The sequence below is a fragment of the Brachyhypopomus gauderio genome, chromosome 20, assembly GCF_052324685.1.
Source record: "Brachyhypopomus gauderio isolate BG-103 chromosome 20, BGAUD_0.2, whole genome shotgun sequence".
Lineage (NCBI taxonomy): Eukaryota > Metazoa > Chordata > Actinopteri > Gymnotiformes > Hypopomidae > Brachyhypopomus > Brachyhypopomus gauderio.
In genome coordinates this window covers 3,746,170-3,766,813 of record NC_135230.1, presented here as the reverse complement: position 1 = coordinate 3,766,813, position 20,644 = coordinate 3,746,170, and the positions used below count along the sequence as shown (strand labels likewise).

Below are 20,644 nucleotides of genomic sequence, written 5' to 3'. Positions count from 1 at the left end.
AGACGTGAATTCAGAATTAGCGGCCAAATAGGTGAGCTGGGACAGAAGGATAAGCTATCATACACCAGTCTCATGCATCAAATTGATACGGGAAAACGTAAAGGCCACAGTGATGCAGAAATTGTGGAAGCGGTAGTGAAAGCTGCTTCCCCAGGACTGAGTTTAAGAGATATGCTGGAAAGCAAGAGTCATTTGACACTGGCACATTTAAAGATAATTCTGAAAGCTCACTTCAAAGAAAATAGCACGACAGATATGTTTCACAGACTTGTGAATATCACTCAAGATACAAAAGAATCACCTCAGAACTTTCTATTTCGTGCAATTGAACTCAAAGAAAGATTGATGGTAGCTGCTTCTGATTCTAGTGCTGATGTACAGTATAGCCCCAACCTAATCCAGAAGAAATTTCTCAGGTCACTTAGCACCGGGCTATTAAGTGACAATATCAAGCTACAACTAAAATGTTACATGGATGACCAGAGCGTGACTGATGAGACTCTGATAGAAAAAATGAATGATGCGGCCGCTGTTGATTTGGAAAGAGAACAGAAAATGAAAAGGAGTCTCCCAGTCAAACCCGCCAGAGTAAACGAGTTATTGGCAGAGACAGCCCTGGATCAGTCACAAGCAGACACCGTTGAGTTATTCGGACAGAACGCCTCAGCCAGGGCCAATGTCAAAAGTCAAAAGGTCACTGCTGCAAAAAGTAAAATGGAAATGGAACTGATGGAGGCTGTTAAGCAACTGAGGGAGGAAGTAGCGGAGCTGAGGAAGAATGTTCACCAGTCACCACGGCCACCGAACCATCTCCAACCCAGAACCAGACGGGCATGCAGGGGATGTCAGGAGAGAGGTAGTGAGGAACAATGTGACCACTGTTTCAAATGTGGCCTAGCTGGACACCTCTCTCGAGGCTGTAGGGGTCAGCGGAGTTATAGAGGTAACGGTGACACTGTGAACATTTCTGGCCAAAGCATAGGAAACGTAGCCCCTGCCATTCAGGAACCGCTCAATGAGTCACGTGACACGCAGGTGACCCTGAGGGACAGCATTCCACAGTTAGAAGAGAGACTGCAAGCAGCAGATGGACCAGGTGAGCGTTTTGCGGGATCAGTGTACGTCAGCCATATCTCTCCACGATATCAATCTCAGCTGCTACGTCTCATTGGGAAGAAGTGCATGGTGAACTGCTGCTTCAATGGCGTCAGGACTCAAGCATTATGGGACACGGGGTCGCAAGTGTGCCTCATCAGTGAAGCCTGGAGGAAGAAGTACATCCCAAAGGTTAGAGTTCGCGACACTGAAGAGCTACTTGGCCCTGGCACTTTAGTAGGAAAAGCCGTCAACCAGACAGACATCCCGTTTCGGGGCTGGGTGGAAGTGGAGTTCCAACTTGAGCCAGCGCAAGCCCCGCAGTTCATGCTTCAAGTGCCTATGCTGGTGACCAGTGAGAAGGGTGCAGCTGAGGAGCCAATCTTTGGCTACAACGTCATCGAACAGCTGTTGAAGAGTGGGGTGGTAATAACAGGAGGTAATAACACAGGCTGTAAGCACAGCTTTCTCTTTTGACTGCAAAAAGACTGAAATGTTTGTAAAAATAATAAAAGCCAGTGACCCTGAGTGCAGCGATGGTGTGGTGAGAATGGGAAGGCAGAGGGAGGTGATACTGGCTGGCCAAGTGAAAAGGGTGAGGTGCTCTGTGAGGACAGGGCCCCTGATAGCCAGTAAGGAAGCGATTTTCATGCCTTACGAACATGCCCCCTGGCCAGATGGTCTCAGTATGGCCGAGAATGTGATATCACTTAGTAAAGGGACATACTCCCGCCTAGCCCTGCCTATCGCCAATAAAATATGCCACGACATCGCCCTGAGCCCACGCTCAGTACTGGGGCAAGTCCAGTTTGTCAAAGCTGTTTATCCTGCAGAAGCCAGCCAGTTGTGGTCTCCCCAGTCTCTCTTGTGGCGCCCCCAAAAGTCAGCAGTGAGGAACTCCAGCCTGCTAAAATGGAGCTGGATGACAGAGACAGGTATGATCCACCAATTGATCTCACTCACCTCCCCTTCGTTCAGCGGCACAAGGTGAAACAGATGTTGAGGGAAGAGTGTCAAGCCTTCGCGAAAGATGAAAATGATGTGGGTTGCATCCCTTCTCTGCAACTCAAAATCAGACTCACTGACCAAACACCAGTACGGCGTACTTATGTGTCTGTCCCTAAACCCCTACACAGAGACGTCAAGCAGTACTTGGAGGACCTACTGAACAGGGGCTGGATTCAGAAATCACGATCACACTACTCGTCACCTATTGTCTGTGTGCGGAAGAAAGATGGGACTCTCCGTCTGTGCTGCGATAATAGGGAGCTCAACCAAAAGTCGCTGCCTGATCGCCATCCCATTCCGCGCATCCAAGACATGCTGGACAGCTTGCATGGTAGTTCCTGGTTCTCAGTGTTGGACCAAGGCAAGGCCTATCATCAGGGCTTCATGGAGGAGAGTAGCAGGCCCCACACCGCCTTTATAACACCCTGGGGACTCTACGAGTGGGTAAGAATCCCATACGGCTTGTCGTCAGCCCCGTCTGAATTCCAACGCAGCATGGAGGAATGCCTGGTTGGCCTTCGAGATGAGGTATGTGAGCCCTACTTAGATGACAACTTGTGTCACAGTCGAACCTTTGAAAACCACCTGAATGATGTGAGGAAAGTGCTTCAACGTTATCAGCAACGTGGAGTGAAACTGACTGCCAAGAAGTGTGAGCTGTTCAAGGACAAGGTCAGATTCCTGGGAAAGATAGTGACAAAAGACGGCTACACCATGGATCCAGCAGAGGTGGCCCCAGTGCAAGATATGAAGGAACAAAAACCAGCTACCGTGGGCGAGTTGAGGAAACTACTTGGCTTCATCTCATACTACAGAGCATACGTCCCAAATTTCTCTCGCATTGCTAAGCCTCTGTATGCCCTGTTGTGCTCTGACACGTCAAGCCAGGACGCCAGGGCTGACCACAAGAAGCGAACAGCAGTGTCACAAAAGAACAAGCGAACCCAGGTGCCCTCACATCAGCGTATCAAGTGGACAGAGGAGCATAGTATTGTTCTTGGTCAGCTGATAGATCACCTGTCTAGCCCCCCTGTACTGGGCTACCCCAACTTCGAAGAGCCGTTCGTACTCCACTGCGACGGACTCGGGGCAGTGCTGTATCAAAGACAAGAAGGGAAGCTGAGGGTCATTGCTTATGGCTCCAGCACTCTCTCTACTCCAGAGAAGAATTACCATCTACACTCTGGTAAACTAGAATTTTTAGCAATGAAATGGGCCATCTGTGAGCGATTTAGAGATTATCTGTATTATGCTCCAAATTTTGTAGTATATACTGATAATAATCCTCTAACGTATGTGCTTACCACTGCCAAACTGAGTGCAACACTGCTGAGATGGGTGGCTGTTACGTGTTACGTGCCCAACTTGGTTTTCTTCGAGTTCTGTGTGTGTCTGCGTGTGGGGGTGTTTTCTTGTGTTTCTCCAGGTTCCTATTGGATGCTGTTACGCCTGACACGGGCGTATTTAATCACCTTTCCCACACTTGAGAGGGAGAGCGGTGCCGCTAGGTTTGGGGAACAGGGAAGTACGTGCGCGCATTTACATCGTGCAACACGTAGGTTACCTCTGTATAGAAACATCAGGTAAGCGGAGGTCGCCACCCCTGTACTTTTAGTAGGACTAAGAAAGCGGTATGTGTATATATGTGTGGGAGTAGTTAGGGATTTAGTTAGAGTTTTTGTTTTTATTTCTTTTCTTGGGCGGCCTCCTCCGTTCCCATACCTGTGTGGCACCAGTGAGAGGTTGGTGTGTGTGTATATAATTTATGAGTTGTACATAGAGTTTTGTTGTGGGTTGTGTCTGGTGGAAGTGTGGTTGTGCATTGTAGTGTTGTAAATAAACCAGGTTTAAGAGGTTCTCTCCAGTATCATGCCTAATATTTCGCCACCTAGATCCGGCCATGGTTGCTGTTCCTCCCCTGTAGCCTAGACGAGAGCCTAAAACCAGGGAGGGGCGTAACAGGCTCTGAGGCTGAGGCTGCGTTGCCAGACGACGCTAGGAGGAGAAAACAGGTGCGTTATGGGCTACAAAACGGTGTGTTAATGCGTACTTGGTTTCCCTCACACAGCACGGACGACCATGCTGGAGTGTCCCAGATAGTTGTTCCTACACGTTACCGACCGCTGATTCTTGAGGCCGCACACGATAGTCCATGGTCTGGCCATTTGGGTGTGTCTAAAACCTATACGCGTGTTTTAAGGCACTTCTTTTGGCCCGCGCTCAGAGCAGATGTCACGCGTTATTGTAGATCGTGTCATACGTGTCAGTGTGCGGGTAAGCCGAACCAGGTCATCCCTCCTGCTCCGCTGAGGCAGATTCCTGTTATTGGGGAACCTTTTGAGCACGTTATCATCGATTGTGTCGGACCACTACCAAAAACGAGAACAGGTAACCAGTACCTGCTCACCTTGATGTGTGCTGCCACTAGATTCCCTGAGGCCATTCCCCTGCGGAGAATAACTGCCTCCGCCGTGGTGAAAGCGATGATAAAGTTCTTTACCACGTTTGGTTTGCCGAAGGTAGTACAGTCAGACCAAGGGACGAATTTCACATCCACGTTGTTTAAACAGGTAATGCACACACTGGGCATACGTCCCCAAACCGCTAGTCCGTATCATCCGGAATCACAGGGAGCCCTGGAGCGGTTTCATCAAACGCTGAAATCAATGCTGCGTAAGTATTGTTTTGAAACTGAGTGTGATTGGGACGATGGTGTTCCCTTTGTGTTATTCGCTGTACGGGAGGCTGTGCAGGAATCGCTCGGTTTTAGCCCTGCACAGTTAGTATTTGCCCATTCAGTCCGTGGCCCACTGAAATTACTAAAAGATATGTTATTGTCGGAAAGCACTCAGAAAAACGTGTTGGAATATGTCAGCGCATTTCGGGAAAGGATACATAAGGCTTATGACACGGCCCGAACGACGTTCGATCGGTCCCAGAGTCGAATGAAACAGACGTTCGACAAGAAAGCTGTGTATAGAGAGTTGAAGGCAGGGGACAAGGTGTTAGTACTTTTGCCCATGCCTGGTTCGTCGTTAACAGCTCGGTTTTCCGGCCCATACAACGTAAAAAGGAAGCTGAGTGAAACGGATTACGTTATTGACACCCCTAAGAGGAGGCGTAAAAGTAGGGTCTGCCACATTAATATGCTGAAGGCGTATCATCCGCGTTTGGACTCCTCAGTCGTTTCTGAGGAGCCGCAGGCAGTACAGACACCTGTCCTGGTTTCCTGTCCCGGTCAGGTACCATCAACAGAGAGCGAAACGTCTCTAAGGGACTTCACACCAGCTGTAACATGCAGATTGTCAAACTCGGAAATGATCCGCCAGTTGCCCGATGCCCTGTCTCACTTATCCGAGACTAAGAAAGCCAACTTAGTCCGCCTCATTGCTGAGTTCCCTTTAATCTTTGGTGACGTACCAACGCAAACCACGGTTTTGGAGCATGACGTAGAGGTCACCACGTCTCGGCCTATTCGGCAACATGCTTATAGGGTGAACGCTGAGAAAAGGGCTGCTTTGCGTCGTGAGGTGGATTACCTTCTTAAGCACGGCCTCGCGAGACATAGCCATAGTGCATGGAGTTCTCCCTGTTTACTTGTACCGAAACCGGATGGCAGTTTTAGACTGTGTACGGATTTCAGAAAGGTTAACGCGGTAACAGTACCAGACTCATACCCCCTTCCTAGAATGGAAGATTGCATAGATCAACTTGGCCCGGCCAAGTTCGTTTCCAAATTAGATCTCCTCAAGGGTTACTGGCAAGTGCCGCTTACTTCATGAGCATCAGAGATTTCTGCTTTTATTACCCCCGACGCGTTGTTTCAATATACGGTAATGCCTTTTGGGTTCAGAAATGCTCCTGCAACATTTTAGAGGCTCGTCAATAAGGTGCTCGCTGGGGTCCCTGATTGTTCGGCGTACTTGGATGATCTAGTGATTTATTCCACCGATTGGACATCACATATGGAGACTTTACGCACCGTGTTTAGCAAGCTGCAGGGAGCGTCTTTAACGCTTAATCTCGCTAAGTGTGAATTTGCACAAGGCACAGTGACATATTTAGGAAAGAAAGTGGGCCAAGGTCAGGTGCACCCAGTAAAAGAGAAAGTCACTGCAATACAGGCTTTCCCCGTGCCCACCACTCGCCGCGAGTTACACAGATTCCTGGGTATGGCAGGCTATTACCGCGGGTTCTGTAAGAACTTTTCGGCTGTGGTAGCACTGTTGACTTCTTTGTTGAGCCCCTCAAGAGAGTTTGTTTGGTCTCCTGAGTGCCAGGCGTCTTTTGAGAACGCTAAGGGTTTGTTGTGTGCTTCGCCGGTGCTGGTTGCGCCAGATTTCACGAAACCCTTTAAGCTGGAGGTAGACGCAAGTAAGGTAGGCGCGGGTGCTGTTTTACTACAGGTGGATAGCGCAGGTATTGATCATCCTGTCTGTTATTATTCAAAAAAATTCAATAAACAACAGGTGAACTATTCAACAATTGAACAGGAAGCTTTGGCTTTGTTGTTGGCCTTGACCCATTTCGATGTTTATGTTGGATCGAGTTCCCTGCCCGTGGTGGTATATACGGATCATAACCCTTTGGTGTTTTTACATCGAATGTACAATCACAACCAGAGGCTGATGAGATGGTCTCTCTTGTTACAGGACTATAACCTGGAGATCCGCCATAAAAAAGGTTCTGAGAATGTCATTGCGGACGCACTCTCTCGAGTATATACGTGAGTTGGGGGGCGTGTGTGTGTTGTGAGTTCGCAAAACAGGTTTGCTCTTTAGGGGTGGGCGTGTTACGTGCCCAACTTGGTTTTCTTCGAGTTCTGTGTGTGTCTGCGTGTGGGGGTGTTTTCATGTGTTTCTCCAGGTTCCTATTGGATGCTGTCTTCTGCACCGCGGGAGCATGGGGCGGAGCTACGAATATATATGCGGGTTGCGCGCTGCTCGCGAGAGCGCGGATGAGAGAGAACCGAGAGGGAGAGAGAGAGAGAGCGCTCACCAAGGAGGAAGAGCAGGACTCTGTGTTTGTGTATTACGTGTGGCGGTTATGCTACGTACGTTGTTGACGTTCAGTCCCATGTGTTACGCCTGACACGGGCGTATTTAAACACCTTTCCCACACTTGAGAGGGAGAGCGGTGCCGCTAGGTTTGGGGAACAGGGAAGTACGTGCGCGCATTTACATCGTGCAACACGTAGGTTACCTCTGTATAGAAACATCAGGTAAGCGGAGGTCGCCACCCCTGTACTTTTAGTAGGACTAAGAAAGCGGTATGTGTATATATGTGTGGGAGTAGTTAGGGATTTAGTTAGAGTTTTTGTTTTTATTTCTTTTCTTGGGCGGCCTCCTCCGTTCCCATACCTGTGTGGCACCAGTGAGAGGTTGGTGTGTGTGTATATAATTTATGAGTTGTACATAGAGTTTTGTTGTGGGTTGTGTCTGGTGGAAGTGTGGTTGTGCATTGTAGTGTTGTAAATAAACCAGGTTTAAGAGGTTCTCTCCAGTATCATGCCTAATATTTCGCCACCTAGATCCGGCCATGGTTGCTGTTCCTCCCCTGTAGCCTAGACGAGAGCCTAAAACCAGGGAGGGGCGTAACAGTGGCAGAGTTAGCAGATTTCAGATTTACAATTAAGTACCGCCCGGGGAAATCTAATGCTGATGCAGATGGACTATCCAGAATGCCTCTTGACATTGAGAACTACCTGCTTACCTGTTCCCAGCAGATCCAGCCTGAAATTTTGTCCAGTTTCTCCAAAGGTCTGTCCGTCCAGCAGGAAGAAAGAGAACCGCTCCTGTGTCCACTGGCCATCACAACAGCAATCGCGGTGGCGAGCAGTGAAGCGCAGAATGACCCAGCCGAGCAGATCTCCCCCGAGGAGTTGAGGGCAGCACAAGAGGAGGATCCCCTGCTGCAGCAGGTGAAGCAGTGTATCATCCAGCAGCGGTGGCCCAAGTTCAGAGACACACACGGTGAGCTGTCAGTGTTTGCGAGAGAGAAGACGAAACTGTTGTGTGACACGGACGGCGTTCTCCGGCGCCAAACATCTACACGGACACAACTAGTGATGCCATCGAAGTTTCGGCCGCTAATCCTAAACCAGTTACATGAGGAGATGGGTCACTTAGGTGTTGAACGGACACTCCATCTAGTCCGTGAGCGCTTTTTCTGGCCACACATGCAGAGAGACGTAGAGCACCACATTAACAACGTGTGCAGTTGTGTGAAGCGTAAAAGACCCCAGAGAGCAATCCGGGCACCACTCACTAGTATCACGACAACGTACCCCTTTGAGTTGGTCTCAATTGACTTCCTCCATCTAGAAAAGTGCAAAGGAGGATACGATTACATCTTAGTGGTCATGGACCATTTTACGCGCTTTGCACAAGCGTATGCCTGCAAAAACAATAGCGCTCGAACAGCAGCTGAAAAAATCTTTGGAGACTTTGTCCTTAAATTCGGCTTTCCCACTAGATTACACCATGATCAGGGGAGAGAATTCGAAAACAAACTGTTTGCTGAACTCCAAAAGTACTGTGGAATCTCAGGCTCACACACAACCCCCTACCACCCCCAGGGGAATGGTCAAGTAGAACGCTTTAATCGCACCCTATTGGCCATGCTGCGTAACCTGGATGATGAAGCCAAAGCCGACTGGAAAAGTTCTCTTGACAAAGTAGTTCACGCATACAATGTCACCCGAAACGAGTCCACTGGATATGCCCCCTACTTCCTGCTCTTTGGTCGTAATCCGAGATTGCCCATCGACAGTATGTTCGGCATTCCACACAGTGATGGTAGTGTGTCTCATGAGGAGTATGCAGGGAACTGGAAAATTAGAATGGAGGAGGCATACCAGCTGGCCAACAAGGCAGCACAGGCTAGTGGGAAAAGAGGAAAAGAACTCTACGATAGAAAGATTCAGGGAGCAGAACTACATCCTGGCAACCGAGTCCTGATCCGAAACCTCACAGAAAGAGGTGGGCCGGGAAAACTGAGATCGTTCTGGGAAGAGAGAGTTCATGTAGTTGTGAAGAGAAAACATCCAGAAAGTCCAGTTTATGAAGTGAAACCAGAAGAGGGCCAGGGTCGCACTCGATTGCTTCATCTGAACCTACTGCTTCCCTGCGACTTCTTGCCGGTCGAGACACAGAAACCTGACAAGAGACGAGTTGAGAAAGGACACACCAATAAGACAAGAACAAGGACCACACACCACACAGAACCAGAGTCTTCATCAGACTATGAGGAGGAGGACTGGAGAGGCATCACTGGCTGGCCAGAAGAGGAGCCTGCAGAACAACCGAGCAACTTGCGAGCGGAGGCCATGGAGTTCCACCCACATCAGTCAATCGAGGAACCAGGACCTGTGGAAGAGGGTGGCATGGCAGAACCAGCGGGTGAGGTGGAAGAACAAGCCGTGGGTGAGCGAGAGGAGGTAGAGACGGTGATGACCGATCCAGAGAGAGAGGAAGCGGTGTCGCCACCATCCTCCCCGCCTGCAAGACAGTACCCCTCCAGAATAAGATATGCACCTAGAACGCTTACATATGACACACTAGGACTGCCTACACTTAGTTCACATCAGTGAGAAATCCTTAGAACTATTGGCCTTCAAGTTATGTTCATGCACTCTAGTTTTAAGAGGAGTGTAGTTATTTGTTAGTTGATGTTTATACAAAGATATTAAGTAAAATTTAACATAGAGAGAATAATTCAATAAGGGATGAGACAGTTCACTTAGAATCACACTGCGGCTTTATTGAAGAAGGATTAGCCCTGGTAGGAGAAAGTAACAAATAAGTATAATTACTGTCACTGTGAACAGACTCTTACATAAGCAAGTAGAGGGGATAAGATGTTCAGTACTTTGGATGTGTGAAGTGTGAGATTCTAAGATCTGATTTGCTCTAGGTCAAAGGTCATCCTTTTCCCAGCTAAGGCAGATTACCCGTGGACACTGCGGAGAAATGGATGGTGGTCGTAATGCACAATGACTTCCTCCATTTGACACATGAGATTGAATTTGAGATAAATGTTATGTGATATCTGTTGTGAGATACGTGTCTTAGCTATGGGACTCGAACCTGCAAGCAATCAAACTGTTGAAAACAGTATGAACTGAAGTGGGAAATGTCGGGACGCCATTTAATTTTAGCAGGGGAGAGTGTAGTGGACCCCCCCCCCCCCCCCCACGGTGGTCTTTTTGTTATCCCCTCATTCTTGTTCTTTGTTTTGACAGTCGTTATGTCATGAGTTGATGTGTATCTAGCTTAATCGTGCTGTTGCACTTTATCGCCAGAAGATGGCAGTAAAAGACCAGATTAAGATCCGAGTAGCTAGTAGCGGGTTACAGGTAAAAAGAAGAAGAACGAACGAAGAGAGACGTGACGAGGGAGAGGTAGCGGTGGTAACGATGTAGCTGGATTTTGCTGAGTGAGAAATGAAAATAAAACGACGAACCCTTTGAAATTAAACACACTTGAGGACCTTTTTCATTTAAGTGTGCAACACCTGCCCATCTCGAGCTTTGGCCCCGTTCTTCCTGCCATCTGCATCATTTGCAAGAAAGGCTGCAAATTTGTCGTCGCGGGTGGCAGACGCCATAAAGAAGCTTTGACAAAAACACAGACTTTAACTGCAGGTAAGACTGTGTATCACCCTCTCCCCCTCAACACAGTAGGTAGTCTATGCAAATGCATCCCATCGCCGAACACACACACACACACACACACACACACACACACACACACACACACACACACACACACACACACACAGATGTTGGGAGAAGTTGAATGACCATGTAGCCTACACCGCTACCCAATCCTTGTATTTGTCTAATTCTAATATCAATGTATGTCTGAATTGCCATAATGTGATGTGTGTGGGTGTGAAATTACTTTCCAATACATAACATCCCCATGCCTATAATATGCCCTCTCCCCCCCTCCAATGTTTTAGATCTTTGATATAGAATGAAGCACACTTTGACTTTAATGGGGTACTGAGTATGTTTGTATAAATGTCATAGCATGCCTGATGTTAATATGCCACTGAATACCTGTTTAGAATTGTGGCTCCTCAGCCTGATGCCCTGTCTGGTCAACACACTGCTTTACAGCAGCAAGCCCCTCCCCCGGTCCATTCCCCCAACCCCCCCACTGCCCCTCTCTCACACTTGTACACTTGGGACTGTCCCTGTGTGTTGCTGGGCGGCCCCAGCAACCAGACTTGTCTCTAGAGGTGTGTCCTGGCTGTGCTGTACATCTGTGTGCACAAGAAATCCTTTTTTTGGGTGCAACACCTAGCACCATTTTACAACACCACACCACCAGGAAAAATGAAGTCTTCATTTTTTTGCCTGCCTATTTATTCATCCTTTGTTCTTTTCTTTTGTACAAGGCAAGGCAAGTTGCAGCAAGCTGCTGAAGTGAAGGATGACCAGAGCATCCTCATTCACATCAAGGACAGAGACTGGAAGATGGAAACCTTCAAGTGACATGATTACAAGAAATCCAGCCCCTGAGTGTGTGTGTGTGTGTGTCTATTCTATTTGTGTCATTGTCATTCCTTTTATTATGGTTATGTATATACGTATATAAGTTTATGCCAGTTGATGTATATGCCCTCATTGTTTTGATAGTTTTTTTTATGTGTTGTTAGTGAATAAATGAATACCTGAAGGGTCCTTGTTGATCATTATTGATAATTACAATTATTTCCATTTATTTATAAAAATGACAACATGAAAAGGTAACCTTATCATCCACTTGCACAATAGTTGTTTGTTCTATAAATAAAGCACTGCTTGGAATTCATTTAGCCCCTGTTACAAACACATGGATGGCTATCAATAATTATTGGAATTATTTACTTTAATTGATCAACTGACAACATGAAAGGTCACTTGCATAATTGCATAATTTGTGCTGTAAATAAAGCACTATTTAGTATTAATTTGGCCCAATTCAGAAATACATGAATGAGGATTATGATAATGCTCATTCATGTATTTCTGAGGGCCAAATAAATACTAAATAGTGCGTTATGGTATATAAAGTGGGCATAAAATAATATTCAACAATATTGTTGATAATTATTTTATGCCCACTATAAATTTATATTTTGGGAGATTTCTTTCTGTAGGTTATATTTGACAGCACTAGGCAGGTTGTCATTTTTTTCAGTTTGTTGTCGTAAATCGGTTAAGTGATTGGTTTAGCGCTGTCACGTGGTGTCATGTGACGTCAAAATCGTCATTCAGCGTGAGGAAAATAGTTCTTCAGAAAACGTCTCGGTTCAAACAAAGTACAGGATTCTGTGACGCGAAACTTTTTTGGTAAGTGCAATATAACCTGATCATTTTTATCAGCTAACGGGCATGTAGTTCGGAGAGCGCGGAGCGGATCAGAACCAAAAACGGGGTTCACCTTACAGCCTATATAGGACTGAGTGCGTTTTTTTTTTTCAAAGAGCAGTATTTCCAAAGAGTGCCACACGGGGGCAGTGTGCGCGCGCGTACAGCAGTGCAGCGCTTGCCTCCTCTCTGCGTAGGATGGCTGCTAATACAAGGGCTGTGTTCGAAATAGCCTACTACATACTACAGGCGTACTGATCGAGCACCAAATCAGTATGCCGTATGCAGTATGTGACCAAAATGAAATTTTCCAGTACGTGAAACATACCCGGATGACCTACTATTTCCGCAAAATATTCCAGTACACAAACAGAGCTATCCTCGTGGTGTACTGCATCCCATCATGCAACGCTACGATCACATGACCCCGTAGTATGCTTTGCTTTTGTCGCATACTGGAAACTACTGCATACTACTACGAGGACCAGTAGGCAGTATCCAGTATATACTGAGTCCAGTATGCAGTATCCAGTATGTAGTAATCTATTTCGAACACAGCCAAGCAATATATTGCGGACTGTTCAGCTTGTTGAAAAACTACAAGCACAAAGCGAAATATGGAATTATTTTGCATACATTTCAGACAGTCATGGCAACCCCGTGGACACATCAAAACCGGTCTGCAAACGGTGCTTTAAAGCTGTACCAACCAAAGGAGCCAATCGATTATTTTTACATAAAATGCGCTTTCGTTTGACCCACCCAAGCTGCCATAATGCACAGAACAGTTTGTAATGCTAAAATGGCAGCTAAAGCAAACGCAGTGTGTTCGCAGCCCGTCTTAATAAGCAAGGAAAGCAGCAGAAGTGCTGTGTGGAAATACTTTGGATTCGAAGCAGATACAGATGGAAAACCGAAGGACATGAACAAGCCAGTTTGCAGGCGGTGCTTTCGGAACATTTCAACGAAGGGGGCTAAAGCCTGGTTTATTGACGCGCCGCAAGCAGCGCGAGGGTCCACACGGCGGAAATGATGTAATCGCGCTGTCAACTCGCGAGGTCGTGCACCTTTAAAATTTTATAACTTAGTGCGCGCCGCAGCGCAATTAACGCTGGGTTCATACACCTTAACAAGGTGGAATTAAAGCACTTGTACGTCACTTTCAAGGTCCATTTCAATATTTCCCAGCACGTTAAATTTAGTTAAATATTTATACATATACTCGAAATTATTCGCTTTTTATTACATTATTTAATGGTTGTTTATTTTCAAAACGCCTGATCTTAACGTCTTCACGTTCTCTCATATTTCCTCCTGGAATTACAAGAGGCTAACGTAATACAAGAGAACTGTTCAGTCAGATAGATATTTGTTTCAAGCAATTTCAAGCGCTTTAATCTAAATTCCAGCACTTTTCAAACCTGAAACAAAGCAACATTAAAATTCGTCAGGTAAATTTTTCTTCCCGTTTTTGAGGGGTGTTTCTGTATACTACCACATATCGTTTCGGACAACACTGCACAGAATGTGATAAACACCTCCAGCGTTCGAGCAGGGTCGCGCACGCTACGGTCACTCGCGAAAGTATAAACCTAGCTTAACACAACGAATCTGGCCAAACACCTGAAGGTTGTACAAAACATTCCAAGAAGTTGGTGATTATTCCCAATTCTAGTATTATGGCATACAAAATTATGTGTCCGATTATGGTATCCTAGCAAATGTTTATCATATTGTTGGTTTAAGAGCCGTAAGTGCGACAGCATACAGGGAGAAAAAAAAGAGTGATCGTACCGCAACGGATCAATCATCTATGAATACTGAACTCTACTCTAATTCTGAAGTTTTAGTTACTTAAAGTTGTTTAAAGTATACTTAAAATACACTTTTTGCACTAGCCTTTTTAGCTTCTAAATGTGAATTCCAGAGTGCACTACTATTATTTATGTTAATTTATATTAATGTGCAATTATTTATTTTTCTGTTTTAATGTGGTAGGGACTACATCTTATATTTATTTGACATTTGTGAAACAAAATACTGTGACGGGCAGGTGTGAGCAACAAAAAGGAAGCGATCACGCCAAGTCTCAGGGAAAAAGGGTGGTTTAATATAAAGTGTGCAAACCTAAAACCCGTGCAATAGATCCAAATCAAGGATACAATGACCAGCGGTCAACTGGTACAAAGACAAGACATATATAGACAGACAAACGACCATCAGGTGGGAACGGATCACGGGCTCCGCCCACCTGAGGGGCGTACACGACGTCACAAAACAACAACAACACAGCCGCTGTGGACAGAGGCGGCCGGTAGGGGGCCGCCTCACCGTGACAGACCCCCCCCACCAAGCCGCACTCCCCTCCACTGGGTGTGTGGCACACAGCGGCTGCACAACAACACGAAGGGGCAGGAAGGCAAGGACAGGCAGGGACACATCTCCTGCAGTCCACGAGCTGAAACACAAAACACATAACGTTAGTCAGCTCACCTCCCTGGGCGGGACCCTGGACCGACTGGGCCGTTAACAACACATAACCACGCCCCGGTCGGTCACAGGGCCTTCGCGCCCTAACCGGCCCTTGGCCGGTGAGCCCCACAGGTGTGAGGACGAGGAGCTATGGCTCCTGTGTCGTCCTTAGCGTATGTGTGTGTGCAGGTTACCTCCCCGAGGCGTGGCCTCTTCACCTCCTGGACCTACCTCCTCCCAGAGCTGACCCCTGCCTTCTGCTAGGGGTCACCCCAGCCTCCTGGGGGAGCCAACCCCTCCCGGGGTCCCTCATCACAAGGTGGACTCCTCCACCCAACCCAGGAGCGCCAGAGACCGAGGCCCAGAGCACCCCCGACGCGGGCTAGGGAGCAGCCCCAAGGGCCTCCTGGTCACCCCGGGCAGGAGGGAGGATCTCCTCCCTCAGCAGGAGCTTTTCAGACCGGAGCCCCATGGTCCCCAAACATCCGGGGGCCCCAGCCCTCTAGGGAGGGGCTCTTCATGACCAGGCTCCGGTCACCCCACAACACAAGGGGGCTCCTGCCAGGTGGAGACCCCCACAAGGTCCAGGAACACCACGACACCGCCAGGGGGAAGCACCTGCACAGAAACAGTACTCACACACACACACACACACACACACACCCCAACACCGACATAGAACACAAACGCGCCTCAGACGCCCTCCGTGCCATACCCAGTGGCACGGGACCACAACCGCCCCCCTCCCAAACACACATTTAAGGGGAGGAGCAAGCGTGGAATTACACTTAACAATAGACAACACGCTAGGACAAAGCATGCACACAAAGACTCGACAAACAGAACTTAGTGCGCAGACACTGAACGAACGGGACCGATACTTGCGTGCACTACACATAAACGACGGTGACGCGCCGCTCAGAGTCGCAGTCGCTCCCCACATAAAACACATGACACACGGGGAGCGAGGCGACAGTGACGAGCGGCGACCGCGTCACACACACAAAACACTTAACATATAACAAACGTGCACGCACACAGATCCTCACGTCCGTTCACCTGGACACACTAACACCACACAAGAAGAGTATTTCCAGGACGACAGTCCTGTCCCTCGCCGTGCCACTAACACAACACATGGGCACAGCGGATCTCTTCACACAAACAAACAAACAACAAACACGAAGAGTATTTCCAGGGCGAGAGCCCTGTCCCTCGCCGTGCCACAAACAACACAAAAGCACGGCGGATCTCTTCAATCAGACACCACGCAGACAAACACTTACCACGAGACATGACCACGAACGAAGGAGAAAGAAAAAGAGACTCGGCGGCTTCCGAAGAGGGGCTGGTCATTCTGTGACGGGCAGGTGTGAGCAACAAAAAGGAAGCGATCACGCCAAGTCTCAGGGAAAAAGGGTGGTTTAATATAAAGTGTGCAAACCTAAAACCCGTGCAATAGATCCAAATCAAGGATACAATGACCAGCGGTCAACTGGTACAAAGACAAGACATATATAGACAGACAAACGACCATCAGGTGGGAACGGATCACGGGCTCCGCCCACCTGAGGGGCGTTCACGACGTCACAAAACAACAACAACACAGCCGCTGTGGACAGAGGCGGCCGGTAGGGGGCCGCCTCACCGTGACAAATACAATATTCATTTGTTTGTTTATAAAAAAAATTAATAAAAAGCCTTTAAAACAGAAATTAGCACAGTATCTGACTTTGGTATCGAAAATGGTATCGAATTTCAATACTTTTTAAAGTATCGTATCGAAGTTGTAATTCTTAGTATCGTGACAACACTAGTGGAGAGTAAGGTAAAGTTTGCAGGACCACCTCTTCACCCTCTTCCATACCTTCACAGGAAGGTTCATTGGTGTTCTCCGCATACGCACGCTCTTTTATGAGAGCCTTGTGGTTTGGCGTGTTCGGTGCTTTATCCTTCCTCTTTACACTGCTAGCTTTAGAGCGCTCCATTTTGATGCTTTGATATTTCGCTATCTGCTCGAAGCAAGCCAGAGTTCCTTTAAAGTTGAGTCAAAATTGCTGAACTGTTGCACAGGTTTCAACCACTTATACGTATGTGTCTAAGAGTCAATCTTCAAGGGTATAATTGCATTGAAAACATCATTTGGAGCTGAGATTTCGGGAGACAATGAACCAAGCGTATTACACAGACGCAGGTCCTAACCTGGCCCAGACCAATCACAACATCTGTAACGAATCTGGCAAACTGATTTGGCCCGGCTTATTTTTGCACAACGGGCCCAAACCGGCACAGATACGTTTTGCACCTCTGGTCTGAATTTGGGCCAGAACTGGCACAGCACTGGTGAATTTAATTTACATTTAGCTCAGATTTATGACTCATTTTCATGTCTGGTCCAAATATGGCACAGACTCAATTATAGTTATTAGTAGGGATGCACCGATCCGATATTGGTATCGGATATCGGGTCCGATCCAGAAAAATTTTCTGGATAGGAAAACGTGAAAAGAAGCCGATCCAAATGACCGATCTTTTGCTCCATTTATTCCTGCCATTGTATGCATTTACTGAGTGCCACTGACGCAGAGCGTCATGACGTCTCGTGCGTAATGCTTCACGGCTCCCGCATGGTTAAACACGAGTAGCAACAATGGAGCGATCCAAAGAATCAGCCGTGTGGAGGTTTTTCACACTCGCCTCACCAACAAGTCCAACAGCTTTGTGTAACATATGCAAAAGACAAGTGTCGAGGGGCGGTGATAACGTTACGAGGTACAATACTACTAACCTTATCAGGCACCTACAAAAGCACCACGCTAAAGAGCACGCAGAGTTTGTCCAACTAACCAACTCGAAAGGAAAAAGTACAACTAAACAGGCAACTTTGGCGGACACTCTTCTAAGACAGGAAAAACTCCCAACAAACAGCATAAGAGCCCAGAAAATTACTGCGAGGGTGATGGAGTTTATTGTTTTAGGACTACAACCACTGAATATAGTGGAAAATGTAGGATTTCGTCGTCTAATGGACTACTTGGAACCAAGATACATTGTGCCGTCAAGAAAATATGTTTCGGAAACAGCGTTGCCCGAGCTCTACAGTAAAGTCCGCAAGCAAATATCAGGTGAGCTAAAATGTGCAAAAGTTCTCAGCTTTACAACAGATATTTGGACATCTGATGTGAGCCCCATGTCTCTGCTAAGCCTCACAGTGCACTGGCTCAACCCCACCTGTGAGCACCGCAGTGCAATGCTCGGAGCAAAAAACTTCCGCGGCTCACACACAAGTGACGCTATTGCGACAGCGCTGACAACCATGATCGATGAGTGGGAAATCCCGTTCGATAAAGTGCATGTAATGTTGAGCGACAACGCTGCAAACATGAAGAAGGCGATGGGCAGTATGAAAGTGTGCAACTTGGGCTGCTTTGCGCACACATTACAGCTAATTGTCAACGAGGGTTTGCTGTCTCAAAGGAGCCTAAATGATGCGCTGACAAAGTGCAGGCAGATTATTGGGCATTTCAAACATTCTCAGTTGTCATATTCACGGCTACACGACATCCAGATTGAAATGCAAATGCAGCCAAAACGTCTTCAGCAAGATATAAAAACCAGATGGAACAGCACTTACTATATGATGCAAAGCCTTCTGGAGCAAAAGAGAGCTCTGAGTGCCTATGTTGCAGATCATGACCTGCCTGCAACATTGACTTCCCTTCAGTGGGCCTTGCTGGAGAGAGCAATGATTGTCCTGGCTCCATTTGAAGAACTGACAAGGAAAGTGAGTTCATCCACAGCTTCTGCTGCTGATGTAATTCCAGCTGTCACTGTTCTCAAGCGTATTTTGGGTAAAGAAAGTGATTGTGACTCTGGGATCAAAACTATGAAAACAACCCTGCTACAAGCTGTGAACAACCGCTTCAGTGCTGTGGAAGATGAGCCCCTCTATGCCCTTGCCACCTTGCTGGACCCACGATACAAAGACAGGTATGATAACTGTTCATGTGATGTAAATTAAAAATTAAATTAGTATTAATATAAGGAATGCACAGATAAAGGTACATTCTTACTCTAAACTACCAGAGTAAACAAAATGATAGTTGTTTTAATTATTTTTGCCACAATGCATAAAAATGCATTGCATTGCAAATGCATAATAACCTATTAAGTTTTTTGTTTCAGATATTTTACAGGGGCTGATTTTGCAAAGAAAGCTAAAGATGCATTAATCAAAGAGTTGGAGGAAGAAGAACTGAGAAGCACCACATCTGATGCAACAGATGAGGCAGAGCCACCTGAAAAAGTGCCTCATGTGGAGGCAGCAGCAACAACACTGGCACCACCACCAGCAGCAGCAGCACCTTCAAGTAAAAGCAGCTTTATGCAAGAGTTTGAGCAAATTCTTGTGGAGTGTGAGGAACCTGGTGCAGCAAGCACTTCTAGCATCGCTGTCCAAGTGCAGACCTATTACTCAGAGAAAACCGTTCCTGCATCAGATGACCCATACCAATACTGGGGAGTCAACAGACAGAGGTTCCCTGCCCTTGCTGCTGTTGCCACAAAATACTTGTGTGCCCCATGCACCAGTGTTGAAAGCGAGAGACTATTTAGCACAGTCTCAAACATCATGGATGAGAAGAGAAATAGATTAACTGCAGACAGAGTAGAGATGCTTGCTTTCTTGAGCAAGAACCTGCTCCAAGGGCTTGAGTGAGGGGCTAGAACTATTTGGTATATGTTACTGCGTTAAATAGTTTACGGTATTTGAAAGTATGTTTGCTATGAATATTTAAGTTTCCAATAGATCCTCACTCCATGTTACTTTATTTTTTGGATCTGCTTCTTCTTATATTGCACTACTACCTGAAGATTTGATTGTGTTTTTAGGAATATTTAAGTTACCTCATCTAATGCTGCTCTGTGTTATATTGCACTATTACCTGTTTACACTATTTGGAGGTTTGGTGTGTATTTATAGGAATATTTAAGTTATCAATATATCCTCAACCAAATGCTGCTCTGTGTTATATTACAGTGCAATATCTGTTTACAGTACTTTATCTGTGGATTAATAGTTTATCAATAGTTTATCTGCACTTGGTGCAGCTGGTATATTTTTGTATTTTCTGACAAAATTTTGACTAATTAAGATTTTTATATTTGAACAGAATGTTTATGCTGTTGCATGGCTTTAATAATAAATAATATATCATATTCATATTAGTTTGATGTGTTCATATTCATTTAAGAAAGTAATGTAAAATTTGGTATCGGTTGATATCGGGTATTGACCGATACTTAAAGCCATTATATCGGTATTGGTATCGGGACTAAAAAAGCTGGATCGGTGCATCTCTAGTTATTAGAACGACACTGGACCAGCTCCACCCCACATACTCTGTAAAACATACATGATCACAGATTTGGTTCAAGGTTTGTATACTTGCTTGTAAACATTTTCTAATAAAGGCTACATTTTAAGATGTATTGGTTTTGTTACCTTCCAACAACCACTCAAAACACACTTAGCATACACATTCTGACTTAAACAAATGAATATAAAAAGACAAGATTTCATTTAAATGTTATTAAACTTTATTCACCCACCCCCAATATGTTAAATTACACAAATATCATTTAATGTGGCATAACTAAACTCCACATTTTGTTTTACTTTTTCAGGACAGTTAATTCGGTAGTTCAGAA

At 46.3% G+C, this 20,644-nt stretch overlaps 1 protein-coding gene across 1 annotated transcript; it reads left to right on the top strand.

Moving 5' to 3' along the window:
* The first annotated feature begins 13,770 nt into the window (after positions 1-13,770).
* Positions 13,771-20,325, top strand: LOC143484176 (zinc finger BED domain-containing protein 4-like). Its single transcript, XM_076982792.1, has 2 exons — positions 13,771-18,925; positions 19,121-20,325. Exons 1-2 carry the CDS (start codon positions 17,586-17,588, stop codon positions 19,650-19,652), a joined length of 1,872 nt encoding a protein of 623 aa, XP_076838907.1. The 5' UTR covers positions 13,771-17,585; the 3' UTR covers positions 19,653-20,325.
* The last annotated feature ends 319 nt before the right edge of the window (positions 20,326-20,644 follow it).

Coding starts and splice junctions, on each gene's coding strand:
- LOC143484176 (XM_076982792.1), top strand. CDS start 17,586: ATGGAGCGATCCAAAGAATCAGCCGTGTGGAGGTTTTTCACACTCGCC. Junction 18,926..19,120: donor GACCCACGATACAAAGACAG/GTATGATAACTG, acceptor TTTTTGTTTCAG/ATATTTTACAGGGGCTGATT.